Below are 21,752 nucleotides of genomic sequence, written 5' to 3' on the forward strand. Positions count from 1 at the left end.
CTCTTTTGAATATTATTCAAGTATAGGAATATGTACACGATTTGAATATGTACAGTAGTATATTTTATGTATACATGCCATTTTATTCACGACATTATGACCATATGAAGACTACACAAAGCATATGTAAGTTAAACCAGCCCAATTTACCTGAATTCACCCTACTATAATAAAACCTAGGGGCCCACAGCCTCATGGAGGGTGCACAAAATTCCAGTAGTCCATAGACCCCTTGCTGCAATATTGATGAAATTTGTGCAGTTGAGTACGATGAGATTAGGAGTTGTCACTTGACAAGAAAATATCTGTAAAAAGAGGATAACCACTTTCTTTGTTGCAAGTGAAAAAGTTATTAAGTTAGTAAAAATATAATAGGCAATAGGTTCAACCGTAAAGGCTCTGGGTTACTGATTAGTGCCACTGTTGGGCCCTTGAGCAAGGCCCTTAACCCTCTCTGCTCCAGGGATGCTGTATCATGGCTGACCCTGTGCTCTGATAGCAACTTCCTAAGAAGCTGGGATGATTGAAAAAATATGCTTTAATGTATATGTGACAAATAAAAGCTTCTTCTTCTAGTAATACATTTGCTGGACAAGCTTCTGGTGCTTGGGACTTAGCCAGCTCTGTCAAATAGCGAGTCAAAAAGCTTAACTGCCTGCTTTGGATGCTAATAGCGCCACCTTGTGAACGATTTCTATATTGAGCAAATATCATAAAATTTTGTGGAGAGTATATAACGCTATATAATGTATAAAATTATAAATGTGTTATATATTTGCAATCAAGAATAAAAGCTGTAAGACTCCAATGAATCGTTACATATTGTTGTACAAATGTAAATAATAACACTAAAAGTTGGTTGAATAGTTTTATGTTTTTTTAAATAAATTAGATTTGTGAATTTATTATTATTATTTTTTTTTGTTTTTACATTTTTTTCTGAGCTGTTTGAAAATACCCATAATGCACTTTGTAACACCATTTTGAACACATTACAGTGTTAAAGCTGAAGTAAGCAAACGTGAAATCTGGTATTGTAATCTGCCAGCCACAGATTACACAACATTAAAATCGTAAATAAATTGTATGTGATCGATTCATTTGATATAATGTTAGAATGTAATTAATTTCATACGGTAACTTTAGCATTAAAAACCTAAAATCGTAGTCGTTGTATTGTGACTTCATGACGAATTGTATTTACAGCAGAGGTTAAAAATCGACCTTACCAACATGGCATTCGCAAAGTCAAGTGATGTATCACCGCAGGAAGCTATTGCGAAGACGTCACTTCCGCGCGTTGCGACGGACCGGTCACGTGATGTGGGTTTAGCGCTCTCCTTCTCTGACAACTTTTTTGGCTAAAACTACCATTAATATGGCAGATGTTGAACAGTTTATGGTTGATTACGGTGCGTTCTCGCTTAACGTGCGTTTGCGTGTCGTTGGCGCCGCTCCAGCGACGGAAATTCAGCGTCGAAATGTTCTTTCTTTCTGGTCGAAAATCACGTGACCTCCACGCGATTCTTGCCGTTTGGTAAAGATGGCGGCGGATGGTTAGAAAACAAGCGGAGCGAAGGGGCAACATCCTTCAAACCGCCGCGACACTCGAGGTCCCGGGAAATCGTTCAGTAAGTACATTTTGTCAGCGTTTGGCTTCGCGAACGTTGCTTATTTGTATCATAAAGCTACGCTTTTTCTAATTTTCTCCCGAAAAACTGTCATTATGAAGTACAAATTCTTATTTTCTCCGTAACGTAGCGGCTGGTAGGACAGACAGCTCGACAACTTACTGGGTGACAGAGCACGAGAGTGTTTTGCTAGCCGCTTAGCAATGTTAGCATAACGTTACTCGGGGTTGGAGGTTAGCCAGAAGTCTGTGTTTTGTAATGTAGTGTCCCCCCCCTCTCCTCCAGTTCCGTTGCTTTAACTGAGGTATCATAAACTCGGATTCGTCTTAACCGACGTTCGTCTTTCAAAGTTTACGAGCAGGAGGTCGCTAGTGAAATGAACGTTAGCAAGCTAACGCGTGAACTTCACATCTCGAGGCTCGGCTGCGTTCGTTACAGTGCCGTTTAAGTCGAGATGGGATCGCTGGAGTCGTCGTGTTACTGAAAAAGCGAGTCCTGGCTATGTTACTTATTCATCTGTTATACACTTATCCGTTCTATTCAAGCGAATAGGACTTAAATAGCGTCACCCTTAAAACGAAAGTGACTGTTTTCGGCTAGCTAACGTTTCTCCAGTGACTACACTTACTAGCACACTCAGACGGAGTACAGCTAGCTAGCTATTTTTTGTTGTTTAATGCTTGGCTTGTCTAGAAGTATACCTGTATAAATGTAATTTATAGAAAGTGATTGCGCGTGTTTTGGTGCGTTCCTGGCTATATTATGCTTGTATAGTTGTATTAATAATGTACACAACCTTTTAGCCGGTTGCCGTGTGTGATTGGTGTGCCAAAAAGCACAGTCAGACCAGGAAGTAGTTGCTAGCTGGATGAGTTTAGGCAAACACGTGCAGAGGTGCATGCTATGGTGCTGGCGTATTGTTCTTGTAAGCATATTACTGTAAGCTTCGTGTTAGACACGTTACAGCAATACTCGTTTCGATGGAGCGGTAACGAATTTCAACAATCTTATGTCATTTTGTCATAGCAACAAAACAAAACCCATGTGCAGTTTTCTAGTACCGTGTGTGTGTTGTGGAACATAATGTGCCATCCATAGTAACTAGTGTTGCCTTTTTGTCTTTCCAACAGTTAACCATATGTCCACTCCGAACGCTTTCCCTGCCTATTGTATTTGAGCGCAGATCTTTTAAAGTGTATATTAAAACTGTTAATGATGTTGCGAATGTTTTTCTTTTTCCAGACGATGGATCCAGGACAAGATTTGCTCCTTGCAGCCCTTAGCGAAAGTGGAATCTGCCCAAATGACCTTTTTGACATTGATTCTCAGGACACTGCTCAGTCCCCTGCCTCTCAACAGGTAAACAAGTCCATTAATGAAGGTCTGGTGGTGTTTGGCATGAGATTATTTGATGCTTTGTGTGGGGGGTGGGGGGCAGGTTGTAAGATGTGCTTGTTGGTTTGCTTTGAACATTGCTATGTTGGTAAATAAGATGGCAATTTTAAAAAATTGTTTTTATATCTCCACTTTCAGTCAATCTCAAAGAATGTCCTTGACATTAGTCTTGGAAGTGAAGCAGCTGGAATTGTTGGAATTGAACCTGCTGTGCCACCCACACCTACAGTCACAATCAGAGTAAGTCCTTGATTTTGCTTGTAAATAATAATTTTACCATCCTTTTATATGATAACCCCTTGCTTCGCTTACAGGTTCTATTCCCACAGTGTTACTAAATCGCCCACATTTGTGTGTCCCGTCCCCCCGTCCCCCCCCCCAAAAGCAGAAGCCTCAGCCCTCGACCACAACGTTTGTCTTAAATCAATTGAATCAACTGCCATCGCTGGGAACCATCGTGGTCACAAAGCCTTCAATGGGGACCTCCTCCAGACAGACCATCACAGTAACCAAGGTGGTACAGACGCCATCGTCAGCTCAGCGAAGCTCGTCGTCCTCCTCTGCCGCCACCGTGTGCAGCGTGGTCCCACCGAATCGGGAGCAGATTAAGCTGAAGGACCTGCTCCGTACCAGCGGGGGGAAGATGAACAGCCTTGGTGAACTTATGAAGCTGAAGCCTCCACCTGATATTGCTCAGCCCGTTGCTACAGCTACAGGCACGAGTAAGTCCTTCTATGCGTGTGACATTTTGTCATTTCTTATGTAGCTTGGCAAGTATTGCTTTCTTTATATTTCTGATTAAATCTGTCAAACAAATATGGGGAGAGCTCACCCAGAAATAGAATCGTGAATGAAACAAATGAATTTAAATTGTTTAAATTGGCATAATTAATACTTATTTGCAATTAAACAAGGTACATACATGCGCAAACTTTGTGCTGTTTTGTTGGAAGAGGATAGTAACCATAAACTCGCTTGTTTCCGTTAGTCTATATTAATGTACTTAACTAATAAAGTAGCTGACCACACTTTATTACAATACATTAACTACCACTTTTTAGCCTTGTCAGTGTCCAAGCAACCAAAATATGGGACTGGGCAGCACATTGAAGTTTTTACTTGCCAAGTAGCAAGGATAACAACTGTAATACATTTCTGGGAAAGTTCGTACAGGTCCATTCAATGTAATTTAAAGTACATGGCACACTTTACATGCCATACTCGTGTCAAAAGAAGGAAGGTAGAGTCTCAGTGACTGTTTGATTTGAGTTCAAAACAAATGTTCATAATATACTGCTTATTGTATCACACAAATACTTTAAAAAAAAATGTATGTAAAGGTTTGAATAATTTTTGTGCACAAATTTGTCAGGTAGACTGCTGTAAAATTGTCGATGTTGACGTTGTACTATTTGAGGAAGTCTGCTTGTCATGATGATGATGATGATGATGATGATTACAATACTGACCGTCCTCTCCTATTTCAGAGATTATTTTGCTCTCCACAAAGTTGATGAATAAACCAGGTACGCGTAGGGTTTTAAATGAAGATTCACATTAATTGCAGTGTGTTCACAGCCGTGGTGGGGATCACTCTCGGTGTAGTTGTGTCTGGCCGTGGAAAATATCTAGGCTCTTCTGTTGTCCTGTTTCAGCATTGCTGTTCTTTGATTCTTACAGTGGAGGTAAACAATGGTGTGAAGAAGGAGGTGTCGAGCAAAGATGTCGCCAGAATCTGGGCTAATGAGGAAATCAAAATGCGGAGCTTTTCACCTGTAAATGTAAGTTGTAAGTGCTATATATGGCCTCCATATTACTTGGATTTGTTCCTGGATTAATTTGCATGTCTTGTTTTAAGAAGTTACCTGGAATGAAGGAGGAGGAGGAGCCAGAGGAGGAAGAGGAGGAGGAATTAGGACATGCAGAAACATATGCTGAATACATGCCAATGAAATGTACGTAAAAGCAGTCCATTAAAAACAAGAAAATGCACATGCTGTTGAACACTATACTGCATGCATACACAGCATTAAATTAAAAAGATGTAGGTGACTTGGCTTTAGGTTTCGCTCTGAGTGGGATGTGTGTGGTACCAAGAGGTTACAGTGTCTTGTTTATCTTTTAGAAAGCATTTGTTAAAATGATTTTTGTTCGCCTCTAGTGAAAATAGGAGAGCGACATCCTGATCCTGTGGTAGAGACCAGTTCCCTCTCAAGTGTCAACCCTCCTAATGTGTGGTACAGACTTTCCGTTCCAGAGGAGACGATTGACAGAGGCTGGCTATCTGCTCTTCAGCTTGAGGCCATTACATATGCTTCTCAGGTTTGTATTCATGAACTCCTGGGTGAAATATTTAATCCAGGGGGTGTCGAACTCAAATTCCGGCTGGGTCTCCTCTTCTGTATTAGTCCAAATATAATATTTCAGACTAGATAGTACATTTTACAGTCAGCTTCTTTTATGTAAGACTGTAGGCTATAGAGGTCGACTGATACTGGATTGTACCGATACCTGTAACCAAGTCGGGCGGTACCTGCCGATTAATCACCCGATAGTTGTTAAAATTGACACAGAATGAAAACATAAAACTTAAAGTAAAATATTGCTGAACTTTATTTCAAAAAACACTATTGACGGTACTGTGAATGAACAGTACTTTAAATAAATACGTAAGCAATATATACCAACTATTAATAAGTATTAACATACATTAAAATGTACACATCCAAACTGAACCAAAAAGTAAATCTCCAATTAATAAATAAAAATAAAGCTTTCCAAAACTAATAAAAAAACACTTCAAATAACAACAAAATTGGTTTGAGTTTTATTGCGCCTCTGGAGGCCGCTCTCGTACTGTATAATGACAGCGGACCCTTCTCAGCTGCTCCCCAACGGACGCAATTTATGGATTTATGCCGATAACTGATAGTTCCAGCAATCGGTTATCGGTGCTGATTAATCTGGAAAATCTGATCAATCGGTCGACCTTTGCTAGGATATACATTCTTCCTTTTGCTTTAATGTAACATTTTAATTTGTATGAAGTGTACTACAGTCTTCAGTTTTTGCTGTAACTACGGAAAAGACGTCTAGTCAACGAATTCAATAGTTGTCTGAATTAGGCCTACTGGTCGACTAGTAAAAAATTAAGTCTTGCCACGCTACAGGTATGAAAACAGTAGTTGATACTACGGGCTGTTTTGATTATTATTTTTTGCTAGTTTGTTTGCTTGAATGAAATGAGGCTGACTGCTGTATTTCGTGTGCATACTTTGACATGCAGTTTAATCTGAAGTGCTGCAAATGAGCTTAACATGGCTTTATATTTGTTTTATTTATCTAGGTATAGTTATAGAAATGTTAACGTTTTTATGTCATGACTTTACAGCAACATGAGACCTTCCTTCCAAACGGAGACAGAGCAGCTTACCTGATCGGTGATGGTGCTGGTGTTGGAAAGGGAAGAACTATTGCTGGAATCATATATGAAAACTACCTTCTGGGCAGGAAAAGATCTCTCTGGTAATGCAACACCTCACTCGTTTTCGCTCTTTGTAAAGGCTACGTTAACATTTATCCCGAGGCAGTGCTTGATGTGTATGTTTAAATGTGTTACATCTGTGTCCAAATGGATTTTTCATTGTGGGAGTGTTTCTCAACACTTTTAATTTCTCTTTTTACTTTCCAGGTTTAGCGTCTCGAACGACTTGAAGTATGACGCAGAGAGGGACTTGAGAGATATTGGTGCAAAGAACATCCAGGTCCATTCTTTAAACAAGGTACTGAAAGTGTTTGACCCATAACATTGGCATCTGTCCAGATTTAATGTGAAACTTGAATCTTTTTCTCTTTTTTTTTTTTTTGGCCCGAAGTTCAAATATGGAAAAATCTCCTCAAAACACAATGGAAGTGTGAAAAAAGGTGTGATCTTTGCTACATACTCATCCCTGATTGGAGAAAGCCAAACGGGTGGAAAGTATAAGACAAGATTCAAACAGTTACTTCACTGGTGTGGGGATGACTTTGATGGTGTGGTATCCTTTCAGCACTAATGTGCTTTTCTGCATTCAAGAAGCAAAAACGCAGCTCTCGATGAATATCGTTCAGCAAGGAAGACGGTAGCTTAATTGCCTGTTAATCAGTTACATCAGTGAGACTTTAAATACTGTTTCGCAGCTTCCCTTAACTGGGTCTTTCAGATAATCTTTGATGAATGTCACAAAGCCAAAAATGTTTGCCCAATTGGGTCATCAAAACCCACAAAGACTGGACTGGCTGTTCTCGAGCTCCAGAACAAACTGCCGAAAGCACGTGTCGTCTATGCCAGCGCTACAGGTTTGTCCCCAAAGGAGTCTTCTCAGTATTTAAGCTTAAATGTGGATTTGGATTCTTTCTCACTTATTGTTTTGTGTAGGAGCCTCTGAGCCTCGGAACATGGCTTACATGAATCGTCTTGGGATCTGGGGAGAAGGAACGCCTTTTAAAGAATTTTCTAATTTTATTCAAGCCGTCGAAAGAAGGTCCGTGCTTTCACACTGGATAATGTGGCTTTCTGAACGTTTGATATCTATGTGCTTTTTAAAATGTATTTATTTATTTATTTATTTTTTATTAATATGTTCCCTTTTGTGTTGGTTTATTTTAGAGGTGTTGGTGCCATGGAAATTGTTGCCATGGATATGAAATTGAGAGGAATGTACATTGCTCGACAGCTGAGCTTCCAGGGTGTGACATTTAAGATTGAAGAAGTCCCTCTAACACACAACTACATCAAAATGTATAACAAGTCAGTCCGTCTGGTACGTGTGCCAACGTATCTGACCTCGGTTCTTAGAAAACAGTGCTACGAAAAAAAGGACATCTTTAGTGCTTTCGATTTCTATTTGAGTGACTTTTTCAATGCCTGTAATACTGTTGCTTTCAGTGGGTGAGCGCAAGGGAGAAATTCCAGCAAGCAGCTAACTTGATGGATGCCGAACAGCGCATGAAAAAATCAATGTGGGGACAGTTCTGGTCTGCGCATCAGCGGTTCTTTAAGTATCTGTGCATCGCTTCGAAGGTGCGCCGAGTGGTGCAGCTTGCCCGAGAGGAAGTTAAGAATGGAAAGGTTAGGTTTTGTGTTCATTCAATTGTGCAAAACCTATTCAGCCATAATGTTTTTTTATTAAGGTTACCAAATTGGTGTGCTTTTCTTTCTTCAGTGTGTGGTCATTGGCCTGCAGTCAACGGGTGAAGCTCGAACACTTGAGGCCTTGGAGGAAGGTGGAGGCGAGCTCAATGACTTTGTCTCTACCGCAAAGTGAGTCTTTCATCTTTTAAAATAGTCACCCATGCCAGACTCAGAAAAAGGAAGATTTACTTCCTCTTGAGATTTCTACTTGGAAAAATACATCGGGTGGAAAACTCCTGTGTCTGGGTAATGTTTGTTCTGCTTTGTGTTTCAAGCTAGAATGCCTTGTGTTGAATTAACCGGCAAATTAAAAAGATTTAAATGGCATCCAGTGGACAGTAGTGCAAAAGGTCTCGCAGAACCACGGTCCCCTGTGGGAAAGGCTCTGGATCCACGGTGACCCTGACCAGGATAAAGTGCTTACTGAAGATGAATGGAAAATTGCATCCCCTCATAGCCTCCCCACTTTTCAGCATAGAAAATGTTAACCTGTTTTATTTTGTTACATGTTTGTAGTGGTAGAAGCACTGATTTGCTAGATTTTTTAAAATTTCTTCTTTTTTAGGTGCATTTGGCTGATCTTGAGCCACTTTTGTCCATCAGGATGGTTCAGAAATTTTGTACCATACAGAAACTATTGCATTGCGCAATTACCGCCAATTGGACTTCTGTACTGTCTAATGAACAGTGATTCAGGAGACCGTGAGCGCTAGTTAAGCATTGACAATATTTCAGGAACATTCAGTGATGCATGCATGACATGCCACATTGTCACTGTCTGGACGTGTCCATTCGAGTGTGGATAAACTGTAGCTAAGGAAGCATGGACTCGCTCAGTAGTGATGTAGATTGTTCGTTACAATGTATGCCACGATGTTCAGATGTCCTTCAGTGAGTATCAAAAGCCATAATGTGTGCCTGGAAAAAGGTCCACTGGCTTTCTAAGCATCCATCTGTGAGCGTGTATTTGGTGAAACAGTTATATAATTACCACTGGCCTGCAGTCCAGGCCGTGTCCGTATTGCTATCATTATGTAGTAGTAATAAACTACTCTAGTGAATGATATTTATTGCCGATCACCTGACATGTCTGCAGGTATGTGTAGACCTGTATATCAATATAGAATAAAAGGGTTTTTTTTTACGCTGCACGTTGATTGTTGATGGATCTGGCTGTTGATTCAGAAATGCGAAACACGTACCATTTTGCATACAGTTAACCAAATCAAATTTTCTCGCTCCCATCCAGCCAGACCTTTTTGCTTTAGCACTGACTGACTAGGTTTGAAAGCGGTACTGTGCGAACTTGTTTACTAGTAACCGCCCAGCAACAAACCGGTGTGATTAGTACTTTAAAATAAAAAGGAGGGGCTGTTAAGTTTGATCAACCAGAGACTATCGCCCAGCCGTCTTATTTTCTATTAACTCCCAAGACAGGTTCACACATTCATAGGTAAAGAGCATTTGTAGATAAATTCGTCATGAAGTGAAAGCAACTACTACATAAAACGAACGTGTCTTTTACATCTTTTCCTCTTCAGGGGTTTGTCTTTTTCACCAGGGGAACACAATTTTAATTTGTGGTCGCTCTGACAATTGCTTTAGTTGAGAGAGCAGAAAAGTTTGTGTGTCACTGTAGCGAGGGGTCAAAATTCGTAAATGCTACAGATGAAACGTAAGGGCCTCTGTTGTACCCGTTGAAGTGCTTTTTGTAGCCCGTTTGTAACTGAAGTAGACAAGTCATGTGGTTTCAGATTCTACATACTAATGTGATCCTAACAATCTACCTAATATACTGACAACTCTACACAACGATTAAAAAAAATATTATTATTTTTTTGTTTAGGATTTAGTTTAGCTTACTGTATATACTGGTGTGTGTGTACATGTATGGTAAAAAGATAAAGCAGCCATTTTCAAAATCTCAGAAAAATTGAGATTATTTTGTTGTTAAAATTAAATTTTAATAACAAGTTTTATTTTATTCTGAAGGGGTGTCCTGCAGTCCCTGGTGGAAAAGCACTTCCCTGCCCCAGACAGACAGAAGCTCTTCAGCTTACTGGGTATTGATTTATCAGCAAAGAAAACACCTTCACCAGCAGAAACCAAGGAGGAGCAGAAGGGCAAGAAGAGGAAAGGTACATATCTGAAACCCCACCCACACTCCATCCAGACAAACTAAACGTTTCTTTACCTCATTATTCACGCCAAATTATAATTTAAGGGTGTCTAATTGGAAAGGAGTTTGAAACACTTTCACTTTCTGTAGGTGCAGAGGTTAAAAAAGGAGCGAAGAAGTCCCGTAAATCTGGAGGGCTTTCAGGCAGCAGTTCGGATGAGAGCAATTCAGAAGACTCGGACAAAAATGACAGTGATGACAGCTTTAACTCGGTCAGCTCAGGAGACGAAGACGAAGATGACTTCAACCCCTTCAAGGATGATTCCAGTGAGGATGAAGAGGATGGTAAGCAGTTGGATGTAGATTTTGAGAACAGTTTTAATGAGAACCGTGACTGACTACCTTATACTGTAATTATTATATCATTATATTAATTTTTTTCTTATAGATCCTTGGCTAATCCGTAAAGACTCTAAAAAGAGCAAGGAAAAGAAGAACAAGAAGAAGAAAAAGAGCATAGACCCAGATTCCATTCAAAGTGCCTTGTTAGCTTCTGGGCTCGGATCAACCAGACCTGCTTTCACGACACCTGTTGTAAAAGCTACGTCCAACAACGCTGTTGTTCCTGGTAGGTGTTAGACATATTTAACAAATGCAACTTGTTGTTTTTTTTCCTTCTTTTCTTTCTGACAGTTTTTACAACGTGTGTAGGAACGCAAAATCATTTTCAACCCTATATCAACCTTGTAGCACGTTCGTGATTACCACACAGTTTTAACACATTTCCATGTATTGAAAATTTGTTTACGTGAATCTGGAAATTGGACATTGAATATCTTCATCCTTCTTGCCTTCTGGATGACTTTTTCCAAATAGGAAAACAAGCAGTATGTGGTGTAGGGGTTAGGTATGATTGCTTATGGATGGTGGAAAATCCTTGAGAATGTGCAAGTAACTGGTTTTACTTTTGCTTTAGGAAAGGGTGTCGAATTTGTCTGTGCTAATTTGTGTGTACACTACTGATGTGGTGCGTAGAAAGTTTCTTGAAGTAGGCCTACACGATTAATCGACGATACACACATGAACAGCCAAACACACCTCTGTTGTTGGCAATTGGACTGTAAATGTGCTGTTAGGACAAGTATCAGGAAAAACAGCAGGGATTGAGAATTTAAGTGAGGAAGAATGCATTGTAATTAATCTTACTCCTGCAAATATGTCAGACCTTTTACAGTTTGTGTGGTTTTTTTTGACACCTTTCCTGTGGCTTAATCTTCTCATGTTTGTACAACATATGTTGTACAAAGTAGTTATGGAATACCCTAGGTAGTAGATGTCGACCGATACTGGATTGATGGTTGGGCAGTACCTGCTGATAACTGATTAAACAACTGATAGATTTTGAAGTTATAACTAAAACAAAAATAAACAGTACTGACTGTACCGTGAAAATGTACTGTACTTGTAAAAAAAAAAAAAAAAAAAAAAACCAGAGAGAGAAATATTAACGTAAATTAAAACATGTACATCCAAACTGAACCAAATAGAAATAGAAACCTCCAAAAGGAAAAAAAACTCTTCAAATAACACAACAAAATTTGTCGGTGATAGTTTTTATTTCGACTCTAGAGGCTGCTCCAGTACTGTATAATGACCGTGGACCTTTCTCAGCCGCTCCCGCAAAAGACGCATCTGGGGGAAAAACTATCGGTGTGGATTTTTGCAGATAACCGATAGTACAGCAAGCGGGTATCGGACTACCTGTACTAGGTAGAGAACAGTTTAGGAAGCCTACCTTGATTGAAGAGATGAAATTAAATACTCCTGGTAAAGAGTTATTGGTCATGCCACTTGTTGAGTCGTAAGTGTAATATATGCAAAAGCATTGTTTACACTAAGGTAAGGTCTGGTATCTTGATTACAACGTCCAACAGCTTTCTTGCATGTCACATTTTTTTTGTACAACCCTAGTTTGACATGATAGTTTGAGTGTTTCCTTGAGGCTTGTATTTGAACTGATGTCATATTCTTCCAGCTAAAAGCGAACCTGAAGAAAGTAGCTGTGTGACCAGTAATGATGCAGTGGAGGATGCCCAGCAGATGAAGAGAGAGTTGCTCGAGCAGCTAGAGAAACTGGCTGAGGATCTGCCACCTAACACACTGGATGAGCTTATTGATGAATTGGGAGGCCCTGAAAATGTGGCAGAGGTAGGTTTTTACACAGTGTGGAGTCATTATATTGAAGATAAAAAAAAAATAATAATTTCACTTTGATTTTTAAATGTTCAATGTTGGAGTGAATCTATATTCTTGTATTAGTTCTTTACATAATTTGCACAACCCAATTTTGTTTTGTTTCTTTAGATGACTGGGCGCAAAGGCAGAGTAGTCAGTAATGACGATGGCAGCATCTCATACGAATCGAGATCAGAACTGGACGTTCCTGTCGAAATCCTGAACCTCACAGAGAAGCAGAGATTCATGGATGGAGAGAAGGTATGTCAAACTCTATTTATCTCTTTCAGACCATTCCTAGAATTACGAACTGGATCTAAAGTCGCTTTTCTTTCTAGAACATTGCTATAATCTCCGAGGCGGCCAGCTCCGGTATTTCACTTCAAGCGGACCGTAGAGTGAAGAACCAGAGGAGAAGGGTGCACATGACTTTAGAGCTGCCCTGGAGTGCAGACCGGGCTATTCAGCAATTCGGTCAGTACTTTTGCGATCTGTTTTGTTTTAGAAGAAATTAAATATGAAAACAAAAAATACAGCAATCTGTTAAATATCTTTGTTATATTTTTAATTGCTGTGGAGTAGATTAAAACTGTATTCATTTGCATGTTCCTTGCAGGTAGGACACACCGATCTAACCAGGTCACTGCCCCAGAGTATGTATTCCTGATATCTGAACTTGCTGGAGAACAAAGATTTGCCTCCATTGTTGCCAAACGACTAGAGAGCTTGGTAGGTGCCCCTTTTTTTTTTTTTTTTTTTTTTTTTTTTTTTTTTTTTTTTTTTTTAAATAATTTTTAAATTACAAAGAATTAAACAAATAACTATCTGTCTGCAATTTCACAGGGCGCTCTCACACACGGAGACCGAAGAGCCACAGAGACGAGGGACCTCAGTCGATTCAACTTTGACAACAAAGTAAGACATAGTTTACCTCAAAAACATTTAAAATCATGGTTTACCTCGGACTAACCCGTTTCTTGTTTTATAGTATGGCAGAAACGCTCTTGAGATTGTTATGAAGTCCATTGTCAATTTGGATGCTCCCTTGGTCTCTCCACCGTCTTATTTCGAAGGGGATTTCTTTAAAGGTAAGTATCATTTTATATACTAATAAATAAAGCTTTAAGTAATTAGAAAAGGCAAAACTGAGCAGATAAGCACCAATGGGTGGAATGTAACTCATGTGGGTTTCTCCAGAAATCCGTAATGGTTTAATTGGTGTGGGGCTGATTAACGTGGAGGACAGGTCTGGTGTTCTCTCACTGGATAAGGGTAAGTTTGATTATTTATTTGTTTATTTATTTTTAAAAATCCAACACTATATGCATTGTACTGTTAGTAAGTCTGTTTTATTTTAAAGACTACAACAACATTGGAAAATTCTTAAACCGGATACTTGGCATGGAGGTCCAGCAGCAGAATGCCCTCTTCCAGTACTTCTCTGACACCCTGAATGCTGTCATTCAGAATGCTAAAAAGAATGGCCGATATGACATGGGAATTCTGGGTAAGACAAAACAGGTTCCAAAAGTTTTTGTTTGTTTGTTTATTTAGAGGATGAGTTTGCTTTGGCAATATTCTAAGGATTTTTATGTCTGAAACGCTCCTTTACAGATTTGGGCTCTGGAGATGAGAAGGTTAAAAAGCTTGACGCGAAAAAGTTCTTGACGCCAGGTTACTCCACATCAGGCCATGTTGAACTTTATACAGTAAGTACACATACAGATTGCAAACTTCCTGTAGTAGCCTCACGTATTTGCGACGTTCAGTAAATCAAAACCGAGCCCTTGTGTTGCTCTGTACGTCATACACATTTGCAGCTTGCCTTCTGTTAGAAGCTAATGTATATGATTTTGTTGGCTGATCACCTGTATGATAAGAGAATAAAAGGTTGTTTTGCCCATCAGGTTAGTGTGGAGAGGGGTATGTCATGGGAAGACGCTACCCATATCTGGGCAGAACAGAGCGGACCAGACGACGGCTTCTATGTGCAGGTGAGAGCAATTGTATCTCGCTTTGTGACTGTGATATTCATTCATTCACTCACTCGTTGCTTCCTGATGCTTAAACATGGTCTTGTCCGTTGGATTGTTTTGCCGTAATCAGGTACGGAATAACAAGAAAATAGCTATCATGGTCAAGGAAGTCAACACCAAAAAGAGACTCTTCATGGTGTACAGACCAAATACAGGAAAACAGCTCAAACTGGAGACGTACACAGATATACGGAAGCGATGCAAAAAGGTAATTTCACTTGCCAATTCATGTATCAAAACATTTGTAAACAGTCTTTGGCTAAAACACAAGACTGATTGGCATACATTTCAGTTGGTTGTTTTTTTTTTTTCCTACCTTTTTAAAATAGGTTCTTTCAGATGAGGCTAAGCAATGCTGGGTTGACCAGTACAAATCTTCAGCAGATGTTTGCTCTCATGCTTATTGGTGAGTGTCCTTTTTACAATTTTTTACACTCTGGAGAGGTGGTTGTTGTTGTAGTAATAAGTGTATTAATAATATCTGTTTCTTACACAGGCGTGGGAACTGTAAGAAGGCATCAATTGGGCTGCAGTGTGAAATAGGGCTGCGTTGCCGGACGTACTACGTCCTGTGTGGCTCTGTCCTCAGCGTGTGGACCAAAGTAGAGGGTGTCTTAGCCTCTGTAAGCGGAAGCAACATGAAGATGCAGATTGTCCGGTTGAGAACCGAGGACGGACAACGAATAGTAGGTGAGTAAGCTGGACGTTTTGTAATCCGGACCTCCTTGCATATCCAGTGAGTAGATGTTAACGCTTTTTTTTTTTTTTTTTTTTTTTTTGCCACCCAGGTCTGATCATTCCAGCAAACTGCGTGGCTCCCCTCACCAACATCCTGTCCTCTTCAGACCAATCACAGCAGCTGGCTGTGCAGCAGCAGCAGATGTGGCAGCAGCTGCACCCACAGAGTCTCAGCCACTCTTTCAACACATAGCAAAACCCAGTGGGCCAATAGCAGACACGGGACCCTAGCACTGCATAACGAGCCTTCCTGCCTCCATGCTATGAGGAAGCCTGCCCTTGTGTGGATAGAGGCTCGCTGGACAACTGACTCAAAAGCTGTAAAGCCTCCCATGTTGACGAGGAAGTAGTGTGAGGATGGGTGGGGAGAATATTGTTCAGGCTGCTTGCTTTTTAAAAAAAAAAAAAAAATTCCTCTTCTCTGCCTGTGTTCAACCCCTTATTCTTTAAAGCTGCAAAGTCACCTGTATTTGTTTTACACAGGTCAGTGCTCAGGGGTTCAACATCACATCAATTCTCTTCCAGGCCTCGAAACAAAAAAAGCATGCTTTGCCCTGGGTTTGGACCCCATACTACTTGGCCATTGCCTGACTCTGTCTATTCCATCATTTTTGCACTGAAATAAACAGTTTGGCCAAAGATTAAATGTACACTTTTCCCTCCTTATCATAATTGTAATCGATCTGCTAAGTTTGTTGACCAATTTTTGCTTCAGTTTTGCACTGATGCTATGAACCTAATCTAGGTAATTTATGGAAATATAGGACATTGAGAAAAGCATTTAAATGATGAAGGCATTACGTTTCTAGCTCCAGTGCAAAACCAGCTAACCACCTTAGCTGATAAGTTACATTTGAGGGGAAAAAATAGTGTAGGCATTTTTTTTTGTTTGTTTTTTTTGGCCAAACTATTACTTTAATACTTTAAGAATATCCCAGTGTGCACTAATATCCTATTTGTGTCCAGAAACTTTTTCTTTGAGGCTCCAGCATGACGAAGTCCTAAGGATACTTATTTCCACAGATATTTTAGTTCAGAACAGGATGTAGTTGTGCAAATTCAGTGATTCCTTGGTAAGCTTCTTGCTACAATACACACAACTATTTTTTGTTAAGTTGGAGGAGATACATTTTTAAAAGAACATAATTACACAATGATCGGCTGCATGGTAGGATCTTGTGGGATCTGCATTCCTGCACTGTAACCCCCTCTGACATTCTGTAGCATACATTACGCTACCAACTTCAAAACTTCTGTGAAGAGATCTGTTGAATGTCATGGTGCAAATATGGTGGAATACCTCCGTAAAGATCAAACAAGATCTCGATCAAGTAATGCTCTCCTAGGGAAAGTGCTGGCTCTTCACTGGGTAATCCATTTAATAAATTATAATACCTACCCCTAAAGACTTGTCTGGGCTCATCAGGAACTGACGCAGCATGGATGAATGGATAATTAGCTTCTTTTTTTTGTCTATTTATCAATGAAGTCAATGTCTGAGAGGGTCAGCTTATTTTTCTCCTTCACTCTGATTTTGTATATTTAAGAATAAGGTTGTTGATCGAACATTTGTTATAAACTGGAACCTGCTCAGTGGAAAGCCACATCAACATTGGCCAGCTTTTTAATTAGCACATTTCCTGCTTCCTGCTTTTAGTATTTGTTGTCACATGGAACATGTAATGTACTAAGGTGGAAGGACTATAATGCCTTTTCTCACCACCTCATAATTCAGTGTAAATGTTCACCGGGTGCAAAATGCTAGGTTTCTCCGATATTTTGTGTATAGCTGCATATCTGAAGTTATGTTCTGTTTCCAGTGTAGATGTTGGCACACTTTAGGGACAGTGTCATTTCAGCCTTGCACGAGTTGCACTACTGATGGATCACTTGTACATACATACAAAGAAACAAACAAAACAACAACCTTATGAACATCAAGCTGAGTGCAAGATCTCTACCTCTTGCATATGACCAATAAATCTTGTGGTTAACCTTGAGGTGACTATTTATTTATTTGTTTGTTTGTTTATAAAAACTCAAGTGGAATTGATTTGTGAAAGAATTTTTAAGTAAAATGCCTGTAATGTGGATATACACATACACACACAAGCCTGTTGTGATGACCTTTTGGTAGTATTGGTTTTATTTTGTAATACCTGGCTGTGGTGTGGTGTGCATGTGGGGGATGTGATTAGTGACCTACAAACTACACTCTATATATAACTATATATACTCTGAAAACTAACCATGGCTGAAATTATTGCTTAAATAAGTAATAAAGAAAATGAATAATTTTAATGTACAACTGTGTAAACAACACGTGTGGAGTGTATTCAGGATCCCATAAGAACAAGTACAAAACGACAAAAAGATGATAAAGCTCAGTAAAGTAAGATGATTTCTTCGAAGAATAATGAATGCAATATTTAAAAAAAAACAAAAATGTAAATAATGTAATAATCCAAAAAAACAAACAAACTCGAGCCTCGTGTTAAAAGCTGAGGGAGTTTCTCTTCAAACTGTCTGTTTTCTGATAAAATTGACTGATAAAACTTTACAAGTCATTTCTCAGAGTAAAACACCTTAACGGGTGAAAATACAACACATTAAGTGGTTTTTTTTTTTTTTTTTTTGGGCGGGGGGAAGAAAAATTAAGTAATAAAGCAAAATGTATTTTATAAGTATCACTTGGCACTTTGTCTATTTAGTCGTATTACTTTGTGTGGGTTTTTTTTTTTAGCATGTAGCTAACATCCTTATCAAAGACGCTTTAAAAAAGTAACACTAAAGTTTAAAGATTGCCCCAGATTATAATCTTCTAATAATTTCTATCGCTGATTAAAAACTTTTAGGATTTAGTTTAGAGAGGTTCCAGCTAAAGCCAGACTTTTTTTTAAAATGTGGTTTATTTTCGTGTAAGTTAATAGTTCTGTATCATTATAATGATGGATTGCATTGTGGGTGTCAATATAAGTGACGGCCATATTTGCCGGTGCTGCTCTCTCTGCTGTAAACAAAAAGTGACTGTGAGACGGACGCTTCGCTGAATTTAGGGACATTTTTATTTCTGTAATTTATGATGTCTTTAGGAATGTCTTACAAACCTAACCCCCACCAGCACATTCCGGGAACTTCTGCGAACCAAGGTGAGCGAAAAAATAGGCGAAAATGTCGCGTCTTCGCTTCGTTACGTCGAGTGTAAAAATTTGGCGTTACAAAGGATACCTGGGGAAAAAGCGTGTCTGTAGTTTTTTTGTCCAGTCAGATAGCTAAAGGGTCAGATCCTGAGAGCTAGGCTAATTCACATCCGCCATTATTACCACTGAAAAAAAGAGGCATCCCCGGTTAGGATTGTGGAAAATGCTAGTGTCTGGCGGTTCTATCGCTCCTTCTTGGCGTGTCCGTGTCATTAGATGGCCGATCGGGTTTCGGTGAAGGCCGCTACGTTGTAATAAAAAGGTATCCTTTTAGCTGCTAAGATCAGCGCCGTTCCGTTTCCTCCATGATAGTCTCTCCAGGGCGCTTGATTGATCGCATTCAGACGCGCTTATAGAAAGGAAAAAAATAACCGTCTCTTTGGGGACATCTAGAGTTCATCCGCGGTACTGCAGGACAGGGATTTCTTCCACATAATACTATATACTACACTACACTATTACTATTACTAAACTAATGGTTTAAATATTATGATAAATTATGCTTATGGTTGATTGTGATTTAAATATGGTATAACTATGGTTCGATCCTGGGGGGGGCAACTGTTCCTGGGATCCCCTGTGACCCTGACCAGGATAGAGTGATTACTCAAAAGGAATACTGAATGAATACTACTACTACTACTACTACTACTAAGAATTATCATAGCTATAATAATTTGGTCATCTTCAGTAAGGACTTTATCCTGGTCTGGAGCCTATCTCAGGGAACACTGGGCACAAACTGAAAATACACCCTGGATAGGATGCCAGTCTGTTACACAGTAATGCATGTTTCTGGGAAATGGGAGGAAACTGGAGAACCCAGAGGAAACCCACATGGACACGGGGAGAGCATGCAAAACTCCACACGGACAGTAACCGGAGCTCAGGATAGAACCAAAGATCCTGGGTGCTGTGAGGTGGCAATGATACCCACTCTGCCTAATAATAATAATAATGATGGGGGCACGTGGTTAAGACGTTTGCATCAGGGTTAGGGGTTTGAATCAAGCCTCTGTCTTGTGTGTGTGGAGTTTGCATGTTCTCCCCATTCTTCGTGGACTTCCTCTGGGTCCTCCGGTTTCCTCCCCCTCAGTCCAAAGACATGCATTGCAGGTTGATTGTGTGTTGAAAATTGTCTATAGTGTGTGTGTGTGAGCAGTTGTGCCCTGCGATGGGTTGGTACCCTGCCCAGGGTGTCCGCCTGCCTTGTGCCCCCAGTGATAGGCTCCACGCTACCTGTGACCTTGTGTAGTGGTACAGAAAATGGATGGATAATGATGTGTTTTGTCCATTTTAGCAGGAAACATCCCCTCTCCCTCTTCCAGCATCTCCACAGTTCAGTCATACAAGCCGATTATAAATGACTTTGGACTGCCGTCATTTGGATTTTCGCAGGCAAGTTAGAACCCGGATAAGAAAACAGCCCTCGTGTGTTGGTTTGCAGTAAACCGTATTCTAAAGATTTCCCTCATGTACAGGGGCCGAATGGAACTCAAGCTCCACAGAGCAAATACGCTGAACTTCTCGCAATCATCGAAGAGCTCGGGAAAGAAATAAGGCCAACGTACGCCGGAAGTAAAAGTGCCATGGAGCGACTCAAAAGAGGTATTCTCATCATCTGTTACAAAAATGTCATGCACATTGCTTTATAGATATATTTTATTGCCTGATAAAATAAACATGACACTTGTTTTGTGTATCAAAGGTATAATTCATGCAAGAGGTCTTGTCCGGGAGTGTCTGGCAGAGACGGAAAGAAATGCACGATCTTAGCCTCTGAAGCCTGCGTCTGGTCTAAGGGCGGAAGATTTCTTCTACTACTTTTACAGAAGGGTGCTGCATGGCTTTTTTTTCCCCATAACAGAGGGATGAAACAATCAAAAATTTATTCATTAAGTAGTGTAGTTAAAGCATGGGATGGAGGTGTTGCAATGTTCCTTGTGATAAATGCAACAAGAGAGATTGGATTTGAGTGTTGCCATTTGGGATTTTTTTCTCTTATAACTCCTATTATTTATAATATATATATATATATATATATATATATATATATATATATATATATATATATATATATATATATATATATATATATATATATATATATATATATATAAATTTTTTTCCAACATAAGAACAAGCAAGCTTATCTGCATGCAATGAGGAGATGGACCAGAGTTTGAACGTGCATGGCTTTTACAGGTTTACAGTAGGGAGGTCCTCTTAAATTTGATCAAGTGTAAGGATTTAGGTTTTCTTTAAATTGGGAGACAGTGAGGACAGTTATAGTAATGGTATTGTTTTAGTTTTTTTTTTAATTTATTACCTTGTGTAATAAAATGTATTTTCATGTACAAAAAGGTCACTTTTTGAAATTTTGTATAAAGGTCAATAAACATGACATTTGTTGTCTATATAAGGTTTACTGTGGTTATTGGTGCACTGTCGGAGGACTGATGTGGATATTGAGGATATTAGATATATTAGAGAGGGGGGCAATAATTGCTGTGGCAGTGTGCAGAGAATATAATTAAATCACAAAAGGCATGCAAACATTTTTCTAGAACATTTCATATTTTGTTGAAATATAAATGTAAAATGTTTTAGTACTGACTCAATAATGCAGAAGTCATTAATTAAACATCCATCCATCCATTTTCTATACCGCTTATCCTACTGGGTCGTGAGGAACCTGGAGCCTATCCCTGGGAGCATCGGGGCACAGGGCGGGGTACACCCTGGCCAGTGTGCCAATCCATCGCAGGGCATATTCACATACACACTCACACACCCATTCATACACTACGGACACTTTGGACATACCAATCAGCCTACCATGCATGTCATTGGACTGGGGGAGGAAACCGGAGTACCCGGAAGAAACCCCCGCAGCACGGGGAGAACATGCAAACTCTGCACACACAGGGCCATGACTGGAATTGAACCCCCAATCCTGAAGGTGTGAGGCGAACATGCTAACCACTAAGCCACCCTGCATCCCATTAAATAAATAAAATAAAATAATAAAGATAAAATAATATTAAATTAATTAATTAAAAATACGACGTCTAAGACTTTTGCAGTTATATATATATATATATATATATATATATATATAATATTTAACATGTATTATTTTACATTAATTCGTTTTTTAATTTTATTTATTAAAAAGCAAAATCCCCCCCAAAGACAGACTTTACATAAAGACCTCCAATCAGA

General features: G+C 39.5%; 2 protein-coding genes across 7 annotated transcripts; both read left to right on the forward strand.

The window, feature by feature from the left end:
- The first annotated feature begins 1,324 nt into the window (after positions 1-1,324).
- Positions 1,325-17,327, forward strand: sbno1 (strawberry notch homolog 1 (Drosophila)). 5 transcript variants are annotated; one of them, XM_053644868.1, is made up of 33 exons: positions 1,325-1,631; positions 2,874-2,990; positions 3,165-3,266; positions 3,412-3,748; positions 4,514-4,552; positions 4,707-4,807; positions 4,885-4,981; positions 5,188-5,348; positions 6,418-6,551; positions 6,718-6,808; positions 6,902-7,063; positions 7,229-7,364; positions 7,444-7,549; positions 7,675-7,828; positions 7,954-8,136; positions 8,231-8,328; positions 10,192-10,337; positions 10,469-10,663; positions 10,767-10,946; positions 12,354-12,526; positions 12,683-12,814; positions 12,892-13,027; positions 13,170-13,282; positions 13,397-13,468; positions 13,542-13,641; positions 13,751-13,825; positions 13,914-14,060; positions 14,168-14,262; positions 14,461-14,547; positions 14,660-14,797; positions 14,919-14,995; positions 15,086-15,279; positions 15,378-17,327. In XM_053644868.1, the coding sequence occupies exons 1-33, from the start codon at positions 1,554-1,556 to the stop codon at positions 15,518-15,520; spliced, it is 4,299 nt and encodes a 1,432-aa protein (XP_053500843.1). In that variant the 5' UTR covers positions 1,325-1,553; the 3' UTR covers positions 15,521-17,327. The 5 variants fall into 5 exon arrangements, with proteins under 5 accessions (XP_053500843.1, XP_053500845.1, XP_053500844.1 ...); XM_053644870.1 differs by having other exon boundaries at positions 4,888-4,981; XM_053644869.1 differs by having other exon boundaries at positions 3,415-3,748.
- Positions 17,328-17,948: 621 nt separating this feature from the next.
- On the forward strand, positions 17,949-20,532 carry LOC128620163 (cyclin-dependent kinase 2-associated protein 1). Of its 2 annotated transcripts, none has more exons than XM_053644878.1 (4): positions 17,949-18,476; positions 19,831-19,925; positions 20,009-20,135; positions 20,236-20,532. In XM_053644878.1, the coding sequence occupies exons 1-4, from the start codon at positions 18,407-18,409 to the stop codon at positions 20,301-20,303; spliced, it is 360 nt and encodes a 119-aa protein (XP_053500853.1). In that variant the 5' UTR covers positions 17,949-18,406; the 3' UTR covers positions 20,304-20,532. The 2 variants fall into 2 exon arrangements, with proteins under 2 accessions (XP_053500853.1, XP_053500852.1); XM_053644877.1 differs by having other exon boundaries at positions 17,950-18,476; positions 19,828-19,925.
- Positions 20,533-21,752: the final 1,220 nt, after the last annotated feature.

Source organism: Ictalurus furcatus, chromosome 16, assembly GCF_023375685.1.
Source record: "Ictalurus furcatus strain D&B chromosome 16, Billie_1.0, whole genome shotgun sequence".
NCBI classification, from domain to species: Eukaryota; Metazoa; Chordata; class Actinopteri; order Siluriformes; family Ictaluridae; genus Ictalurus; species Ictalurus furcatus.